Source organism: Cnephaeus nilssonii, assembly GCF_951640355.1.
Source record: "Cnephaeus nilssonii genome assembly, chromosome: 19".
NCBI lineage: Eukaryota > Metazoa > Chordata > Mammalia > Chiroptera > Vespertilionidae > Cnephaeus > Cnephaeus nilssonii.
In genome coordinates this window covers 3,607,457-3,626,248 of record NC_137090.1, presented here as the reverse complement: position 1 = coordinate 3,626,248, position 18,792 = coordinate 3,607,457, and the positions used below count along the sequence as shown (strand labels likewise).

At 54.2% G+C, this 18,792-nt stretch overlaps 3 protein-coding genes across 6 annotated transcripts in view; 1 reads left to right on the top strand and 2 right to left on the bottom strand.

The window, feature by feature from the left end:
* The window catches only part of GGA3 (golgi associated, gamma adaptin ear containing, ARF binding protein 3), an 18,961-nt gene extending 7,609 nt beyond the window's left edge, over window positions 1–11,352 (bottom strand). For both annotated transcript variants that reach the window (XM_079797308.1, XM_079797307.1), the window contains exons 1-11: window positions 11,200–11,352; window positions 4,437–4,521; window positions 4,233–4,308; window positions 3,099–3,197; window positions 2,350–2,473; window positions 2,004–2,107; window positions 1,800–1,880; window positions 1,325–1,462; window positions 723–804; window positions 517–633; window positions 6–245 (exon numbers count right to left, since the gene is read on the bottom strand). In XM_079797308.1, the coding sequence (XP_079653434.1) occupies window positions 6–245; window positions 517–633; window positions 723–804; window positions 1,325–1,462; window positions 1,800–1,880; window positions 2,004–2,107; window positions 2,350–2,473; window positions 3,099–3,197; window positions 4,233–4,308; window positions 4,437–4,521; window positions 11,200–11,239 (1,186 nt within the window). In that variant the 5' untranslated portion in view covers window positions 11,240–11,352. The remainder of the gene's footprint in view (window positions 1–5; window positions 246–516; window positions 634–722; window positions 805–1,324; window positions 1,463–1,799; window positions 1,881–2,003; window positions 2,108–2,349; window positions 2,474–3,098; window positions 3,198–4,232; window positions 4,309–4,436; window positions 4,522–11,199) is intronic.
* On the top strand, window positions 11,325–14,473 carry MRPS7 (mitochondrial ribosomal protein S7). Of its 2 annotated transcripts, none has more exons than XM_079797316.1 (5): window positions 11,325–11,494; window positions 12,159–12,350; window positions 12,459–12,522; window positions 12,882–13,049; window positions 13,867–14,473. In XM_079797316.1, exons 1-5 carry the CDS (start codon window positions 11,439–11,441, stop codon window positions 14,086–14,088), a joined length of 702 nt encoding a protein of 233 aa, XP_079653442.1. In that variant the 5' UTR covers window positions 11,325–11,438; the 3' UTR covers window positions 14,089–14,473. The 2 variants fall into 2 exon arrangements, with proteins under 2 accessions (XP_079653442.1, XP_079653441.1); XM_079797315.1 differs by having other exon boundaries at window positions 11,494–11,621.
* On the bottom strand, window positions 14,134–18,792 carry MIF4GD (MIF4G domain containing). 2 transcript variants are annotated; one of them, XM_079797318.1, is made up of 6 exons: window positions 18,688–18,792; window positions 17,374–17,501; window positions 16,169–16,278; window positions 15,838–15,993; window positions 15,657–15,749; window positions 14,134–15,097 (listed from the first exon to the last, which is right to left on the bottom strand). In XM_079797318.1, exons 2-6 carry the CDS (start codon window positions 17,453–17,455, stop codon window positions 14,870–14,872), a joined length of 669 nt encoding a protein of 222 aa, XP_079653444.1. In that variant the 5' UTR covers window positions 17,456–17,501; window positions 18,688–18,792; the 3' UTR covers window positions 14,134–14,869. The 2 variants fall into 2 exon arrangements, with proteins under 2 accessions (XP_079653444.1, XP_079653443.1); XM_079797317.1 differs by lacking the exon at window positions 18,688–18,792 and adding an exon at window positions 18,358–18,506.

Genomic DNA, 18,792 nt, shown 5'->3' with positions numbered 1-18,792 from the left:
CACACCCAAGCAGAGCAGCTCTTCATCCAGCAAGGAGAGGGCATTGCTTGTGTTGTTGGGCCCTGCGGGGGCCTCAGCCTGGCTGGACGAGCGGCTGCGCCCAGGTCCCGAGGCCTGGGGGGGCGGAGGGAGGATAGGGATGCTGGAGGAGGGTGGCGTGGGGACCAAAACGGGGGTTGAGCTGCCTGGTGCATCCAACTCTGCAAGGTCGATGAGAGTGCCTTGGTTCCTGGAGTGGTGGTGTCCTGGAGGAGAGAATGGAAGGGGACAGGAATAATTAGGGGCACTGGAGTGGCTATGCAGCCTCTGGCCTAACCCAAGGGCATTCATGCCAAGCAGAAAAGTGAGGGCAGGTGGAGAAAGCCCTGTCCGATCCCTTGCCCACTGGGAAGCTGGAGAACCATTTAGAATCCCCTTGAGGCCTGTGGGCTGACACACTGGTCAACCTGCACCTGTGGCTGGTGGGGATGGCGGCTGGTCTGTAGGGTTCCAGAATGAGGAACCAAAACATTTTACCTTCAGGGTCCGACAGGGTTGAGATGGCCACCTCACCGTTGATGGCCTGCCCTTCAATGATTGTTTTATAGGAGCTGATGACTCGGGAGAGGTTGTCACTGGCCTGCAGGATGTCCCCTAGAGTAGAAAAGACTTCTCATCCCTGACAACTCCCCTCCACACACATCCAATTCCTGGATCATCCTTGTCAACTAGTCTCCACTCACCCAAACTATTGTCATTGTCCTCCGTCTCGCTGGCTAGTTTGAATAATGTCCGCCTCTTATTCTCACACCGATCAAACAGCTCCTGAAAGAGGCCCAGACATAAAAACCTTGGAGATCGTCTACTTTAGCATTCATGCCCGAAAATCACAGGCTCTCCTGGCATCGTGGTCAGTTACTGGTAGAGCTGGCTCAGAGCACAGTCCTCTGCTGCCAGCCTGCACCACACTGTCACCCAAATACCTGCTTAGGCAGAGAAATCACCAGGATGGACAAGGGCAAGTACATCCCTGCCGGCATGTGATCAGAATTCAGAATATCCGTGTGACCAAGAACAGGTGCCACATTCGGGCACACGGGGGCCTCTGGGAGGCAAGGCTGAGAACAGCTCTCAGAGTCAGAGTTGCGTGCACATGCAGCTCTCTGCCCGGGGCAAGTTAGGCATGGCTCATACAGACTGGGGGTGCCAACCCCCTCTCCCTGGCTGCCATGTTGATTTGTAAGTTAGGGACCATCAGATGTGTAGCAGCATCTTCAACAGAGCAGGCACCCGGCGAAGGCTGGCTCCCTGCCCAGAGCCCAGCTTTCTTGTGGTGGGGGGCTACCTTCATGAGCTCTTTATCTGCCTCTGACGAATCCTCCTTGCTGTAATGAAGCAGCATCTCACTGAGCAGCTTCACGTTGTTATTAACCTCCTCTAAGGTGTGCAGACGCTTGGTCACCTTCTGGATCCGTGCCTCATCCTGCAAAGAGGATCAAGGAGAAAGCTCAACTAGACTCGTCCCACTGCCCCACAGAATCCCGCGAGGCCTGGGTCACACCGGAGAACACTAGAGCGAGGCCAGTCCTGGAGGCTCCTCAATGCATGGTGCTTGGGAACCATGGGCCTCAGACTGTTAACAGGTTTTCTGTTAAAGTAACAGTCCTGTCCCCATCCACTACCGCTCCTCTATGCCATCCACGGCCTCCAGGTGTGGGCTGGTGGCAGGGGCGAAGAGCAAGCCTGATGCCAAGGGAAAGGACTTCCGCTCCATGTCATGGGCTCCTCCTCCCCACACCCAAGGCCCAGGGCCCACTCACTTCCTTCACCATGGACTTGATCAGCTTGTTGGCCTCTTGCAGGTCATCTGGGTTTTTGCTTTTCAACAACTTGGCTAAAAGCTGGACGAGAAGGGTATCAAAGGTAAAGGCAAAGGTAGCACTCCAGCTGGGGAACTGGAGTTCCCCGCAGCGTGAGCAATGCCACACCTCGCCTGAGGACTCTGCAGGCTGGATGCACTTTACCTTGGATTTCTCTTCATCATCAAACACAGGGTTTTTGGGGCGAGGTGGTGGAGAAGGGATCAGGGTCCTGTCCACAGGGATCAGTGGGTCGGACTGCACTATGCCTGAAAGGACACAGGGCAGAGTGTTTGCTCACACAGCCAGGGACACATCCCTGTGATCAGGACCTCTAGGGGCAGGGACAAGCAGGCTACACACACCTCCCATCAACCTCCAGCCAAGCCTGTCCCGTTGTCTTCAGGAGGGAGGAAGGGACATAGCATGGGGACAGTAGACATCCCCTCATTCTTCCTGGCCTTGGCCAGCCTTTGGGCTGTATGGAGGTTGAGGCGGGGTAGGCACATACCCTGTCTCTTCAACATGTGGTAAGCATCTTTGATCTTTGATTCTTCCGGCAGGGCCAATGTCCAGCTATAAAGCAGCTCAATAACCTTGGTCTTCACTTTCTCAGACACCCTGTCCCCCAGGTACTAAGAGGCAAAAGGAAATCGGAAAACTGGTAATTGGAGTCTGGAGGCAGAAACAGTGAGTGGGAAGGCTCTCTTCACAGCAATGAAATGGTTGCTAAAAGTTAGAGCCCTCAGACCTATGGGAAACCAGCAGGGATCAGGTGTGAGAGGCAGCAGAGGTGAGGAGGAGAGGACACTGCTTGGGGCGGAGCTGTATCCATCTGTGGTTAGGCAGGGGGCCGGGAGCTCGGCCCTGAGTTTCCATGCACCATCTGCCAGAAACAACTACGCTTTATCTCAAAGGAGCCAATGTCTTTAGCACGAGAACTGTTCCCTCTGCTGTAAGTTGGTGCCCAGAGCATAAGCAACACGAGTGAGCAACAGAACCTGAGCAGCTGAGTAAGGGAGGCTAGCTCCTTGTATCCACGTGAGGTCGGCCACACACAACTGGCTTCTGTGCTAGAAGCCAAAGGCCTGTCACTTGTCGTATTTAGGCTGGGAGCCCGCAGGGCCCAGCTCTCCAAGGACAGGAGGCGAAGAAATTCAGATCCGTGGAGATGCTGGTTGTGCAGTAACAGCTAGTAGGTGGGAGAGGGGGAGAAACACAAAGGAAGTTCCTAGAAATGAGGAAACTGCACTGACTGACCTTTGGAGAGACGACTTTGATCAACTCATTCAAAAACCGGAACTTTCCCACTTCGTTGTGAAATCTCCGCCCACAGTTCTTCATACACGCCTCCAGCACCTGTAGCCACACACAGGAGAGGCTCGGTGGGGGTGCCGCAAGATGCTGCCATTTTACAGATGAGGAAAGTGAGGCCCCGAGAATGATTCTGATTCAAGGTCCAGGGTTCTTTCAACAAGCTGATGGATATTGTGGGGAGGTGGGAGATAAAAGTTTCAATTGTTTTCTACATTTCAGAGGACATGATCCGTTCCTGCCCCCTGCTTCCATTTATTTTCCTCTGGGCCATAAAACTACCATCAGCTTCCTCTGCCTGCAGCTTACGCCAAGGAGCACACAGCCCAGGGCTCCTTCTTGCTTCTGTCTTTGTAGAGCAGGGTTTTCCAGCTGTGCAATTACTGACATTTTGCGCTGGTCATTTCTCGTTGTGAAAGCCTGTCCCATGTGCTGCAGGGTGTTTAGCAGCATCCCTGGCCTCTACCCACCTGATGCCAGTAGCATCTGTGACATGAAACAACCAAAAGTGTCTCCATCTATCATCGAATGTCCAAAACCACCCGAGAACCACTGTCTGAAGGCCGCCGCTCGACTTCAGTTGCGACAGAGGCATGCATGTGGGCTAAGCACCCTTTTCAGACCACTTCCCTTCCACCTTCCTAGCACCTCGGTGGCCATGCAGAACCCTGGGATGACCCTCTGGTCTCGGTGAGAGGACCCGTGTCTTGAATCCTGTTAGTCTGAATAACCTCTAGATCTGCCCCTTGGTGTGAGCCTTCACTGGTAACTGGCATTATTTTTTGCTCCGGAATGACTTATACTTACCTCCACTTTCTTTAGTTCGCCAGCTCTTAACTGGCAGGACAGCTCTGTCAACATCTCTTCAAGAAGCCTTCTCGGAGCCCCACCCTCGGCTCAGGGCCCTGCCTCTGGCTCCCTCCCTTAGCCTCCTCTAGCCACTAGACCTCAGGGCCGGGCAGGCATCTTTGAAGCCTCAGTGCCTGGCACAAGGGCGCACACATTTGTAAAACATCTGACTAACACGTTCCAGAACAGGCCTGGGCTCATGAAGATCCACCCTCAGGATGAAAAACCTACCGTCAGGGCCTGGACTGCCTCCCATTCCTGTGGGGACTGGATCTTATGGGCCAGCAGTCGGACAGCGATCTGTGGCCTAGGAGATAAGCAGACCACATTTTCAAGACACTGACCCTGAGGCCCTCTGGCTAGACCGCCTCGGCCTCAGTTTGGTACCTTCCCAGTCAACTGTGGCACCTGTCCCCTAACAGCTCTGAGACTCACCCTTCCAGCTCCTTGTTGATCTGATCACAGAAGCCGATGATGTATTCCCAGTCCTCCTGACGGTTGGAAGGATTGGTGGCCTTATCTTGGGACAGAACCAAGAAGAGGACAACTGTTACGAAGAGCAAGGAGGACAGAGCAGAAGATTTTCCCATAATTTTCAGGCCTGGATGTGAAGATACGTTTTTCCCAAACTTCTTCTCTAACAAAAGCCTCAACAGTCCAGTCAGGCAGCAAGTCACATAGTACCACTTGCTGTCCATGTTGGGAAAGTCACCAAGGAAACAGTTCTCAGCTCATGGAGCTTAGAGTAGACTATGTTCGGCAGAACGAACACAAATAGACCTGGCCCGTGTTGCTAAGTGGTTAGAGTGCCGACCCATGCACCAAGCAGTCATGGGTTTGATCCCCAGTTGGAGCACATACTGGAGGCAACTAACTGGTCAATGTTTCTCTCTCCCTCCCTCTCTGGAATCAATGAAGGAAGCATATCCTCCGGGGAGGATTTAAAAACAACACAAATAATTATAAACACACTCTCTCCCCCTTCCTCTCTCTCTAAAAGTCAATAAAAACAAATTTAAAAAATAAAATATTCAAGTAGATGCCTATATGAAATATTTAATATAACAAAAAATATGTAAAAATAACTGTTAAGCAAGTAGGGGTGATCAAGAAGTATTTCCCACCCTAACCAGTTTGGCTCAGTGGATAGAGCGTCAGCCTGCGGACTGAAGGATCCCAGGTTCAATTCCGGTCAAGGGCATGTACGTTGGTTGCAGCCACATCCCCAGTAGGGGGCGTGCAGGAGGCAGCTGATCGATGTTTCTCTCTCATCAATGTTTCTAATTCTCTATCCCTTCCCCTTCCTCTCTGTAAAAAATCAATAAAATATTAAAAAAAGAAGTATTTCCTGGTATAGCATAGGAAATATCTATAATAATAAAAGCATAATATGCTAATTAGACTGGATGTCCTTCCAGGTGTCTTTCTGGATGACCTGGATGAAGCCGGGGCTGCGAGGGAAGCCCGGGTCCTGGGTACCAGAGGGAAGCCGGTGCTGGCCTACTCTCGCACGAATTTCGTGCATTGGGCCTCTTGTAGTCAATAATAGACTAATACACCTGAAATCTGTATAATTTTGTTAACCAATGTCATCACAATAAATTCAATAAAAAGGAAAAACGTTGAAAACACATACCTTTAATAAATTTATCAATTAATAATTTAAAAATATAATAGTGTAAAATAAAAAAATATATAATAGTGTAATAACTAGGTATGGTGCCAGGTGAGTACTGGAAATATTAGGGGAGAAATACTTTGTAAAGTATATGATTGTCTAACCACACTCTACTGTACACTTGAAACTAATACAAAATAATACTGAATGTAAACTATAATCAAAACAAATTTTTAATAAGAAATCTGATAATTACAAAAGAGAAGAAGTGTTTCCTGGAGAAAGTGAAGAAGTGGATAGTTGATAAAAAACGGACATCCCACATACCTTCAAAAAACTTTTTCAAGCCCTAACCAGTCTTTAATGCTTTAAATGTGTTTCAAATTGCACATAATGCTCATCATTTTAAGTTAAGCTAACAACAGCTACTGAACCCCTACTAAGCACCATACATTGTGCTCTCTGTCCCTAGGGTCACGGAAACGGAATCTAAGCTTGAGTAGTGAGTGCCCTCAGGATTAAATGGTCTTCCATGATCAAGGACAAAGACAAATGGCAGAGTGTCCTCAGAGGGTCACTGGGAGTTTAAAATCGGTGCTAAATGCCAAGTCTCCTAATACCTGGTGTGGATCCTCTTTTCCCTGTAATCCCCGGAACCTGTGCTGGCAGAGAATGGCCCCAGCGGAGGGTGGTTAAACGTGTTCCCAGCTCTTGGTAATTATCAAGGCTTTCAGAAGGCAGTTTCTCATTTGCTGTGGACAAAGCGTTTTCCCACTCGGTTTGCTTTCTGCTACAGTGCTAGCATTCAGACTGCTGGGGACATTTTTTTTTAAATGTGTTCCCATCTCTGAGTCAAAATCTTGGAATTTGCCTCTTCCAGAAAGAAGCTTTAAGCTGTTTGCTAAATTTAGGGCTTCAGGTTCAGAAGACAAATGGAAGGCTGATCCTTTTAAACACGCAGGCTCCTGCTGATTCCCACGAGGGTAGCAGCAGAGCGACAGAGGCAAGGGCTGTTGTTAGAAGTTCCTGAATTCTGATTCCTTGGGTCTGTTTTCTTAAAGTTAAAAACCACTAGTGCCCTGGCCGGTTTGGCTCAGTGGATAGAGTGTCGGCCTGCGGACTGAAGAGTCCCAGGTTTGATTCCGGTCAAGGGCATGTACGTTGGTTGCGGGCACATCCCCAGTAGGGGGTCTGCAGGAGGCAGCTGATCGATGTTTCTCTCTCATCAATGTTTCTCACTCCCTCTCTGTAAAAAATCAATAATATATTTTAAAAAAACACACTAGTTCCATGGTCAAATCCTAACAGGGACTCCATGCCTCCCAGCTCCCTCCCTGGGCTCTGAGCCACAAGAGGTCAGCAGCCGTGACCAGAGGCTGAGCGGAGGCCGCAGTGTCTGCTTTGGCTGCAAGAACATTCGGGTGGTTTAGGTTCAGATTTGGAGGAAAGGAGAGATGTGTGTCCTCAATCTTGAAAAGAGAATTAGCAGGCCCTTCAAAATGTCCAGCTTGAAGGAAAGAGGTACTGATTCTATTAAGAGTGGCTATTAACTGCCATAGGGACCCACTGTCACCTTCCAGAGAAGCCCCGAGTCTCTCCCACAGTTATCTGAAACCTTCTCAGGTGTGAGCGTGGCTGTGTCACTAATCCCGAACATCTGAGATGCTTACAGTTCTCACATGACATCAAGAGGCTGTGGAAATACAATAAGATGGTCTGAGGGGCCATACCCACGCCATCACTATTACGTTGGGAACAGCCACATGCTTGTATAAGAAAATGCAGCCTGCTCACTTCCACTGTTCACAACTGGAAAAGTAGCTTCCCAGAGCGATGTGGTCACCCCCTCCTCTTCACCACACACACACACACACACACACACGCTCGCACGCACGCACGCACGCACGCAACAGGCATTCACCAAAAGCGTATTTTTCCCAGACATGCTAGAATTCCGACAGCATTCCTGCTTCCAGGAATTCGGCCTGCTTGCTTTTCACTGTTCAACTTCTCTAGAACCCCATTTCCTTTCATCTTGGTAGAACTTTCTACTGCAAACCTACAGGGAGCGCTGTGCCTACACGTGGGCACAAAAGCCCTGGCTTCAGCAATCCCACTTCGGACAACCTCCCGGCTCTCCAGCCAGCTCAGGAGCATCCTCAGCCAGCCACAGGACTGAAGAAACCTCTGGGGACCATTCTGGGTGGATGGATCGCTCCATCTGCCCGCTGCCTCCCCAGGCAGGTGCACACGATCTTCCACCCACTCGACATTCGCCATCACCTGCACACAGGTGACATCAGGGCTTCCCTTGCAGACCCTGCCGTCCAGAATTGCCCCTTCGGGCTCTACTCTGACTCCTAGTTTCTATTTCAGATCTTCCTGAAAGCCTCTCTCTGTGTCTGTGCCTCCAGTTCCCTCCTCTCATTTTCAGCTTAATTCCAACAGAGCCTTGACTGTCGTGGGGCCTCACCACATCAAGTAGGGATGGAAACACAGCATTGGCTACCCCATCCCAGCCTAGCTCAGATGCTCCAGAGACAAGGTCTATGTAGCAAAAAACTCAAAAACAGGCAGAGGCGAGAACAAGGGGTGGAAAGAGAGTGGAGTGTCAACCTTTATTGGTAGGGTCTTGAATCAAGAGAAACCGAGTCAATCGCAAGTGTTTGTTAGGCACCCACAGAAAATCAAGCACACAGCATGAGGCTCTGGAGGGCCTTCAGAAAAAGCACAAGACTCGGACCCTACCCTGGACGCAGCAGGGGCTTCTGCAATAATCCTGGCAAACCACGGAGTGACAAGGCCCTAAGCAGGGGTCCTCAAACTTTTTAAACAGGGGGCCAGTTCACTGTCCCTCAGACCGTTGGAGGGCCGGACTATAGTTTAAAAAAAAAAAACTATGAACAAATTCCTATGCACACTGCACATATCTTATTTTGAAGTAAAAAAACAAAACGGCAAAAACACCCGCATGTGGCTCGCGGGCTGTAGTTTGAGGACACCTGCCCTAGAGCAAGCATGTCAAACTCAAAGGCTAACACAGGCCACATAAACAAGGCATGAGGCCTGCGGCCCACGGGCCACGAGTCTGACATGCTTGCCCGAGCACTGGTTCGTTCACTTGCTCTAGTTCATACCATTAACTCGTTTGACTTATGACTCTTCGTAAGTTGAAAATATCGCAAGTCAAAAATGCACTTAAGCCGAAACTGGTTTGGCTCAGTGGATAGAGCGTCGGTCTGCGGACAGAAAGGTCCCAGGTTCGATTCCGGTCAAGGGCATGTACATTGGTTGCGGGCACATCCCCCGTGGGGGGTGTGCAGGAGGCAGCTGGTCGATGTATCTCTCTCATCGATGTTTCTAGCTCTCTATCCCTCTCCCTTTCTCTCTGTGAAAAATCAATAAAATATATATTTTTTTAAATGCACTTAATACTGCTGCAACACACGAGACATAGCCAGAGCAAATAACAAGGTGGTGTGTAATTTTAAGTGCTGCTTTGGTACAGAAATGAGTCTAAAAACAAAGTCATCACTTCTCCTTCGGACTTCCCTATTTCCATGAAACAGCTCCCTGTGCCCCGACTTTCAGGCACCCAGGTTTGAACCCCCATTGTTGACCTCTCTTCCCTCACCTCTCCCACTCCTCATCCATTTCTCAGTCCATAGTCCCTTCCTTCTCAATGTCTTTTTAAATTTCTCCCCCAATTTCTTATCCCTGCCCCCACGCCACCTCCCTCGCACCAGTTTCCAGAATGTCTGCTCCAACCCATCCTATATAAAACTCCAGTAGCAATTCTCCTGAAAACTGATTTCACCAGGAAGAGTAGGCGTGGGGGTCTGATAATGTAGAAATGTAAACTTCCCGGGCTGGAATTCAAGCCTTTGCAAAGGTGTAACTTCCCAGCTTTCTTTCCCATCGCTCTCCCACAGAAACTCCCCAAACACCGCGACTGTGCGCCCCAAACCATGGTTCATTCATTCACTTGGTATACGTAGTTCACACCTTTAAGTCTTAAGACTTACGATGGTGTTACATCCAGAGAAACTCTTCCTAAGTTGAAAATACCGTTAAGTCGAAAATGCATTTAACACACCTACCTACCCAACATCATTGCTTAGCCTAGAATACAATATCCAAAAAACACTGGCAACACAGTACGGTGTAGGTATCCGTTGTTTACACTCGTGCTCAAGTGGCTGGTGGGCGCTGCCCAGCATCAGGAGAGAGTTCCCTACCGCAAAACGCTAGCCTGGGAAAAGGTCAGATTTCAAAATCTGAAGTACGATTTCGACTGAATGCTTAGCACCATCGTAACGTCAAAAAATTGTGTCGAACCACGGTTAAGTCGGGGACATCTGTAATCTCTGCAGATACCATCCCATTCCCCTCTCCTCATCTCCCTTCTCCCTCAAAAACAGGTCTGTACCTCTCCTATTTCAAAATAGAACTCTACACCTAGCAAACTCAGCGTAGGCCACTTAAACTACTCCAATGTCCCCATGAATATCTGGGAATCGAACCAATTCCAGTGCGGTTACATTCTGATTGGGTGGCTCTGGGCAAGCGGTTTGACTAGAGTCAGGTGTCCCCTTTGTGTGCAGTTGTGACAATATCTGCTTCACTAGGAAACGTGATAAATGAATGTCTTTAGAGCACTTTAAGCCTCCTGGAGAACAGTTCCAGAAGGCGTGGTGACCTGCCTGCAACGGAAGATTTTGCAAATGTGACCAGGGTTCAACCACCTGAAGGGAGTTTCTGATTAAGAAAAGCCAGGCAATTGGAGGAAACAGCCATCACCTCCAAGGACCTGGAGGCTCTGAATAAGAGATCTCTGCAAAGGTCATGTCTAGGCGTCTCTCCGCGCCTGACCACCACGTCCAGTTGGCCCCCTCTTAGAAGCCCGCAGGAGCCCCCGCTAGCCCACAGGAAAGTTACCCTCCGAACCACTCGGCCGGGTACCGCCAGCTCAAAGCTGCGCTCGCGATTCTAGCCAAAGGCCGCTACACCAGGCACCAGGCCGGGCGCCTCGCTCCGCTCCGAGGTTCAGGGGTGCGCGCGGGGCGGGGGCACAGAGCTCGGTTCTTGGTCTTTGGAATATCCGCACCTCAAGCGTTCTGCCTGCGCGGAGCGGTCACTTCTCGAACGCACAGTCCCGGTTCTGAAGCCGTGCGTGCGTGCTCGGAGCACCCCGCTCCCGGAGTGTCAGCCCAAACCCGGAGCGCTTCCCTTCGGCAGGGACCGCGCCGCCCGCAGCCCCGCCACAGCCTCCCCGTCAGCCGGCCGCGCTTGGCTGTCACTGTCCCGGAGCCCGCGAGGCCGGGGCAGGGCCCGAGCTCACGCCTACGCGCGCGGGGGCGGGAGGGGGCGCCGCAGCCCGGGGAGCAGGTGCCGGGCGGGGGCCAGACGCCCAGCTGGGGAAGGGGCGTGATCGCGGGACGCTCGCGGCGGCGGCGGCGGGGCCCGGGCGCAGGCTGACAGGCGGCGCCGCCGCGGGGCCCGGGGACAGGCCGTAGGGGTGCAAGGAGGGCCGGCTCGGTGGCGGCTCGAGGACATGCAAAAGTGGCCGCGGATACTCACTCAGCCAGGACTCCAGGCTCTCTCCTTCCGCCTCCGCCATATTGCAGCCGCCCGGGCCGGGCCCGCGGCCTCAAACCTCGCGATAACCTGCCGGAGAGGAGCCTGGGCGGGGCCTGCATGGGGGCCTCAGCGGGGCGAGCGCCTGACTGCGACGGGGAACGGGAGGGCGAGTGTTTCCTTTGGATTCTTGCCTTTGGACCTCGGGATTAGAGACTCTTTACGCCCTGACGGATGGGGTGATGCGCAGATTGAGGACCCCGCGGAGCCTTTTCCTCGTCTTCCGTCACTCGCTCAGGCACGCCGCGGGCAGTTCTTGTGGGGTCCTCGAGGCAAACCAAGATGGCGGCCCCCTTGGTGAAGGCGGTGCTCGGGTGCTCGGACCTCACGCTGAGCGTCCGGAGTGCTGTCCTGCGGTTCCCAGGGTGAGAGGGCGGCGGGCAGCTGGGAGGCCGCTTGGGTCTTCACCGAGAGACCTGCGCGGAAGGAAGGGGCCGCAGGCAGGGCGCGCGGGACCTGGAGACAGCCTGGAGGCCGGGCTATCTGGGTCCAAAGCTCTTGACTAGCAGCGTGACTTTGGGCCAATCGGAAGGCTCGGTAACTGCCCCCTGCCCGCGGGGGTTCTGACTCGGAGTTAAAAGTGCGGTCTTGCTAAAGAGCTCAGAGTTGGGGTTTTCTGTGCTGGGAGTTGGGGGGAGAGATGCAGAGGCGGGCGTCCACCCTGAGGTTCAGGAGCCTGCCCTTGTCGTTGGCACTGGACGAGGAGGAAGCCTTCCTGGCCTGTTTGGGGGAGGGCCTCCTACCTCTAGAGACACGAGCCAGAATTACTGCTGTTCGGGTTGGGCCAGCGGTGTACGCGCCGCTCCCTAGTCAGTGGGCTGGCACACATGCCTATTGTTAAGTCAAGCCTTTCCACTTGTGGAGTCAGCTTTGCCCGCCTCCTCCTCGTCCCGGTCTCCCAGGTTCACCCAGGTGCGGTGGAGCCGCTATAGCTCAGAATTCAGGGATCCCCTGATCGACAAGGAATATTACCGCAAGCCCTTGGCAGAGCTGACGGAGGAGGAGAAGTTCGAGCGGGAGCTCAAGAAGACTCAGCCCATCAAAGCTGCCCCGTCGGCGAACACAAGCTCCGTGTTTGAAGACCCAGTGATCAGGTTAGAGGGGACACTTTTGTTCCCCTGGGTCCATCCCAGGGAGGATCTACAGTGAGGATTCTGGGACACAGCCTTGGAAAGCTCAACATGTTTCTTTTCTCCTTGAAGTAAATTCATCAACATGATGATGAAAGGAGGAAACAAGGTCCTGGCAAGGTCCCTCATGACACAGGTAACTAGTTCCTCTCGTCTTTCTTTCTCTGTAGCTTTGCACTTGGCTCTTTCAGTTTAGCATGAAAAAGAGTGGATTCACGAACCTGTCATTGAAATGAACTTGTGTGTGTGTGTGTGTGTGTGTGTGTGTGTGTTGGGGGCTTTAATGAAGCCCTGCAGGATGAACAACTGCCATTCCCCTCCCCTCCCCCAAATCTCAGCCGCTCTCCCTGTCCTGGTGGAGGAGGAGGCGGCATTTAAGAACTTTGGCACTGCTCTAGAAGAGCGGGATGATGGGAGTGAAGGGCAAGGTACTGGCTGAGCTGGGGAAACCGTTCAGGACGCCTGGGCAGCCCCTGCCACTGAGTCCCGTTGCAGACTCTGGAAGCTGTGAAAAGGAAGCAGTTTGAGAAGTTCCATGCCGCTTCTTCAGAGGAACAGGCAACCATTGAACGCAACCCCTACACCATCTTCCACCAGGCCCTGAAGAACTGCGAGCCTGTGATCGGGCTGGCGCCCATCCTCAAGGGTGGCCGCTTCTATCAGGTGAGGGGTCAGGGCAGGGAAGACAAGGTGGGGGCAGGCGTTCTTGCAGGTGGGAGGGACCAGAGTTGGGTCAAGATTAATAGCTTTCTAGGGGCCAGAGACCAACAGGATCTGATCATGTGAGTCCCATAGCGTTAAAGACGACAAAAAAGGAAGAGAACAAAGAAGTATCCAAGTGACCTCTTCTGGAGCCCCAGACCCCCCAAAAAACCTTGTTCTGTCAGTTTCTCATGGTGAGAGGCTATCTTTATACCTCATCCTTTATACACCCATGTCTAACATAGTGTTTGACTTATAACTGATGCTTCATCACCATTTGTTGACCTGAACTAGGTGCCCCCATTATAGTATTTAATTATATTTCATTGTCATAAGTGGGTGTTCTCATCTTTTGCAGTGTAAACTTCATAAAAATAGACACTTTCTTATTGCCGTCTGTGTCCCTAGGGTCCAGCATGATACCTGGTACACAGTGAGGGCCTGGCAAATGACTCTTGGACAAGAGGGTCTTATTTTTAGGCACCGGTCATCTGCGCTGGCTGTCACCCCAGCTGATGGGGCTTTTCCCAATTGGTGCTTGTTATCAACTTGGCTGAGCTTCCATTTACAGGTAGACGTCAGCGCTTAGTGCGCATTTGCTCAGTGAGTGCCTCTGATGTCTGCTACACCGAGCTCACCCATGGCTGAGGGAAGCTCGGAGGAAAACAGGCCCCTCTCCTCAGGAGCCTTGCGAGGGCTGCCCCAGAGCTCGTGGAGGAAGGAGGCTGCAACCCTGGCTAATTCTCGGGCCAACTTGCCCATGCCCTGTCTTGCACAGGTCCCTGTGCCACTAAGCGACCGGCGCCGACGCTTCCTGGCCATGAAGTGGATGATCACCGAGTGCCGGGAGAAGAAGCACCGGCGGACGCTGATGCCAGAGAAGCTGTCGAAGGAGCTGCTGGAGGCTTTTCACAACCAGGGCCCTGTGGTCAAGAGGAAGCACGACATGCACAAGATGGCTGAGGCCAACCGTGCCCTGGCCCACTACCGCTGGTGGTAGGAGCGGTAGGGCTCCGGGAGCCGCCCAGGGCTCTCTGCTGCAAGAAACAACGTGAGCCGCTGCTACGTTGGAAAATACCTGTGCTTAAGGATGTAGCTCCTTTTTAAGGGCAGGCCTCCCAGGAAGGATGGTGCAGTATATTTATTGCTTTAGTCTTTCCTTTGGGCTAGAACTCGCTCTCCCTGCCCCATCTCCTTGCAAAGAGGCAATACATGGACTTGGACCTTTGGGTGATGAAAGGAAGCATTTCAGTATCTCAAAGGTTTATTAGGAAATTCTCACCCTGAACTGTGTAGCATGTGATACAGTACTGCCACCCATGAAAACTGATTGGAGGAAATACACCTGTTGCCAAAGTGGTCCTTATACAAAACATATAAAAGTTTCTGGTGTGACTTGTGCTCTGCACCTTTCCCCCTTGACATTCCAAAGCATCCTACCAAGTGGCTATGGGTGCCCATTTTACAGATGGGAAACTGAGGTGCCAGTGGTTACACAGTGCAGTGGTTGTTAGGAGTTGCCCTTCTCTTCCAGGGCTAGGTGGGAGGTATGGGAGAGACTGAGGGGAGGGGGGAGGGAGCAGGTCTATGTAGTGTCTTCCCCAATCCCTGCAGGAGGAGAGAAGATGCTCAGGGCAGAACCCCTGGATAAGTGGGAAACCTCTCGGGAGCTGCTGAAAGGCTGGAAGTGAAAAAGTCTGGAGAAGCAAAGACTGTGTTGCCAGGTGGGAGGTGGGTAGAAGCGAGGCCAGGGCTGCTGGGGGGAAGCCTGATCTGGAGGCTTAGTCAGAGACCTCGCTGTAGTAATACTTGTGGGCAGCTGGGGTCGTCTTCCAGCCAGCTGCCCGGAACTCGATGATCTCCAGCAGCAGCAGCTGGGCCAGGGAGCTGAGGTCGGTCAGGAGCAGGAAGCCATCCCGGATCAGCACAAAGAGCTCATCCATTCGCTGCCTGTTCATCTTCTCCAGCTGCTCCCCAACGCGGTGCAGCTGCAGCACCAGGCAGTCCACCTGCAGGGACCGTGGGAGGTGAGCCCCGGCAGGGCCAGCCTGTCGCACAGAGCAGCCATTTACCGAGCTCTCACTGCGTGCCAGACACTGCATGGCCCTAGACGCGCATTTTCCCACTTCATCCTCACACCGCCCAGTGGGTAGTACCCATATCATGTGACAGGAAGCCAGTTCAGGGACTTGCCTAAGGTCTTTCATCTGGGCCCGGCGGACACAGGCCCTGTCTGCAAACTGCAGCCGAACCCCGCTTCCTCTCCCCCGCACTGTCTGGCCCTGGGTTGGTTTCTGGCCAGCAGTGTCCACAGCTGGCCCAGGCTCCCGCCATTTTGTAGGTTGGCTGTCCTGCTGGGAGGAAGCCGCTGAGCCAGGAGGTTTTGGCTGCTCTCTGCTCTGGGTCAATTCCAGACTTGGCAGCTTGTCCTGTAACTGACAGGCCGTAACGGCCCCACCCGGCTCCTGCCCCAGCAAGGGATGCCCTCAAGCCTCCACGGACCCTGGGCTGGTCTGAGCTGAGCTAAAGCCTGCCCACCCCCCAGCCTTCCGGGCCAGGGCCACCCACCTCCTCCTCCTCGCTCAGACTGTCGGGTTGGGCCAGCCGGAAGAGGCAGTCATAGACGGGGTTCACCAGGGCCATCATGGGCATGTTGTTCACCTGTTGGGATAGCAGGGGTCAAAGCACTGGCTTAGTGGCCTCAGGAGACAGGCTGGCTGCTGCAGGGGCGTGGCTGCGGTGGCCTCACCCTCAAGTAGTCGAAGATGTTGCAGATGAAGGTGACATAGCAGACCCAGCCCCGCGGGGAGCGGGCGCGCAGCTGCTCCCGAGCCTGGTACTCCTGCTGCAGCCGGTTGAGGAGTCCACGCCGGAAGACACTCTGGCCTGCTTGCTTGCTCTCTGCCTGTGAGCCAGAGGAAGGATGGCGGCGTTGGGGGCGGGCAGTGCCATCACAACCCCACCTGAGCTTCCGTGGCTGAGGACCCTCTCGTCCTCTCTCTGCCTGAGGGAAGTCCTTCGCATCTCTGCCCACTCCTGGAGCAAAGTGTCTCCCCTCTTCTCCACCAACGCTACCCAACCTGAATAATGGCATAGCACATGCGTCCTGCTTCCTTGCTGAACACGCGGTCCTGCAGAGAATGGTCCACAATCACATTGGCCACTTTCTCCAAGTCCACGGCACCTGGATCTGGGGTAGAGACAGGCAGCAGGCTCGACCTGCTTAATTAGCACATGTGCCTCCACCTGCTCCTAAGGAGGACTGGGGATGTTTACGAAAGGGCACAACCATTACATGCTTATATTTCACTCAGATCAGAAAACACGGTAGCCACACAGGCACAGCTCCGCCTGGAGCCTCCGAGGCCCAGTCAGAGCCCACGGGAAGGTCAGTAGCTGACAGACTAATCAAAGAACGCTAGTTTTTGAGGACATCTTGTGGCACTAGGCTGAGGAAGGAACACTGTCTTTGACAGCAATTTTACAGGAGCAAGTGTTCCCATAACACCCCCATGAACCCCTGACATGAGCAGGCCAGGCAGGGCCTCCCCCACAAGCTCAGCTTGGCATGTGATGGGCACTGCCCATTGTTAACCGAGTCAAACTTCTGTCCTGAGTGCTGCGGGGAGGCCTTGGTCCAGGACAAGGACCCTGTCTCCTCTGCCAAGCAGAACACTCCATCCTCGGACCCACCTCGGGCAGCTCTGCACGTTCAAGAGCACTGGCTGCAGCAACACAGAAACCAGGTCCAATGTAAGGACTTACAGAGCGGAACTGTTCTCTGTGCCCCACGCCCCTTTCATGAGCACCTAAAAGTTACAAGGCCCTAACCGGTGTGGCTCAGTGGATAGAGCGTCGGCCTGTGGACTGAGGGGTCCCGGGTTCGATTGTGGACAAGGGCACATGCCTGGATTGCAGGCTTGATCCCCAGTGAGGGGGTGTGCAGCGGGCAGCTGATCAATGATTCTCTCTCATCATTGATGTTTCTATCTCTCTATTCCTCTCCCTTCCTCTCTAAAATCAATAAAAAATAATTTAAAAAAATTAAAAGTTACAAGGAAGGCTTTACATACTGAGAGGTGACTATGATTCACACTCACAAATACTGGCCTGAATGTAGCTTCTCTTTTGGTTTGAGAGTTATGTTGCTGACTCCTGTTCACAGAAATCAAAGGGAGAGAGAGGGCTGGACATTCCCAGGCTAAGGCTCAGTCCTCCGGTCCTGGCCCCGTGGGCCCGTGTCTGCAGCTACAAACCCAGGCTCAGGAGGGCTCCCCATGCTCACCTTTGAGTGCTGTCTTCAGCAGCTGCTGGGTCTCTGCATCGAAAGACTGGATTTTATACTCCTCTCTACCAGGCTCCCCCATGGCATCGGCCCAGCAGCTCTGTACTGGGCGGGGTTAGGGACAGCACCTGGGGAGGAGGGGAGGGGACGGGGGAGGCCTCAGATGTGGAGAGCGAGGCCGGGATTCCCAGACTGTACAGGCCCAGCTGGGCTGGCCACTGCTTGGGACAGGTACTCCTGGGCAGTCCTTGGCATTTGAGAGTTGGCTGAGTGCCCACCAAGCTTGGCTTCTGGTGGAGACTGGGCACCAGCCAAGCACCTGCTGTTTAGTTTAGGAACCCGTGTATCTTCTGGGATTACATAAGAGCAAGAGATGAAGCGTGGAAGCGCCTCCCCTCCAGTCCCAACAGGAGGCAGTTATTCTCAGCTGATACCAGGGGTGGGGTGGGGTGGGGTGGGTGCGCTGGGCTGGGGGCGTAGGCACTTGCCTGCCCACATAAACCGGCTTGAAGCTGCTGGCTCCGCAAGATTCTGGGCGAATGAGAAGGCTGGGGGGTTGTGGGGGGGAGGGGGGCTCCTGTCCCGGCTTTAGCCAGAGCACTTCTGTCCTCAGAACCTTCCACACCTCGCGGAGGGCGGGCCTGAGCGGTGTGTGGAGACGTCTTTGCCGCCCTGCTGGTTGGGAGCCCAAACTCCGTCCCGGTCAGCGTCTCCCCGGGACGGACTGGTTCTACCGGCCTCCGGAGCGGCAGAACTCCAGCCCTGCCCACTCAGGACTCCAGCTCCTCGGCCGGTCCATTCTAGGTCCTTCCCCTTCCGGACTCGGTGCCACCCCCCTGGTCAAGGGAGACGACCTTAGGGGTCTCCAGACCCGGGCAGCTTCCCTCAGCCGGGGACGCCGCTCCCGGCGGTGCAGGACCGGCAGCAGACCCCGCCGTCCGGTGTCCCGCAGGAGAGAGAGGCGGCGTGAGCGCCAGGACCCACCTGCCCGGCCGGTGCCGCGCCCGCGAGCCCGGAGCCCGTTCGGCGGGCATGGCGCGCGCCACCCACGTCCGCGCCACCGCCGGTGAGAACCGCGCCTGGCGGCGGCTTAGGTCATTTCCTACCGCGGCGCCGGGGCGGGGTGGGCGGGGCCTGCGGGTGGGCGGGGCCTGGTGGGCGGGGCGGAGGCGGCTTCTCCCCGCCAGCGCCACCTGCCGGAGCCCCGGCGACGCCACTCTCACCTCCCGGCCTGCCCCGAGGCCCTCGGCGTGGGGCGGGGCCGGGCTGCCGGGACCCCCGCGACACCGCTCCCACTGCCCCTGCTCTCCTCACCCGGTTCGCCCCGGCCTGTCCGGGACCAGGACAGCTCGTCGGCGCTGGGCCGGACCCGCTGCTCCGCCCGCATGAAGCCCGGGGTCCCAGGCGAAGCCCCACGCC

Excerpts from the sequence above, each read along its gene's own strand:
- MIF4GD (XM_079797318.1), bottom strand. The coding sequence starts at position 17,455 with ATGGGGGAGCCTGGTAGAGAGGAGTATAAAATCCAGTCTTTCGATGCA. Across the intron at positions 16,279-17,373 it reads GCTGAAGACAGCACTCAAAG|ATCCAGGTGCCGTGGACTTG; the intron begins GTGAGCATGGGG and ends TCTCTACCCCAG. Across the intron at positions 15,098-15,656 it reads GTCTGAGCGAGGAGGAGGAG|GTGGACTGCCTGGTGCTGCA; the intron begins GTGGGTGGCCCT and ends CGGTCCCTGCAG.
- MRPS7 (XM_079797315.1), top strand. The coding sequence starts at position 11,539 with ATGGCGGCCCCCTTGGTGAAGGCGGTGCTCGGGTGCTCGGACCTCACG. Across the intron at positions 11,622-12,158 it reads GCTGTCCTGCGGTTCCCAGG|GTTCACCCAGGTGCGGTGGA; the intron begins GTGAGAGGGCGG and ends CCGGTCTCCCAG. Across the intron at positions 12,523-12,881 it reads CAAGGTCCCTCATGACACAG|ACTCTGGAAGCTGTGAAAAG; the intron begins GTAACTAGTTCC and ends GTCCCGTTGCAG.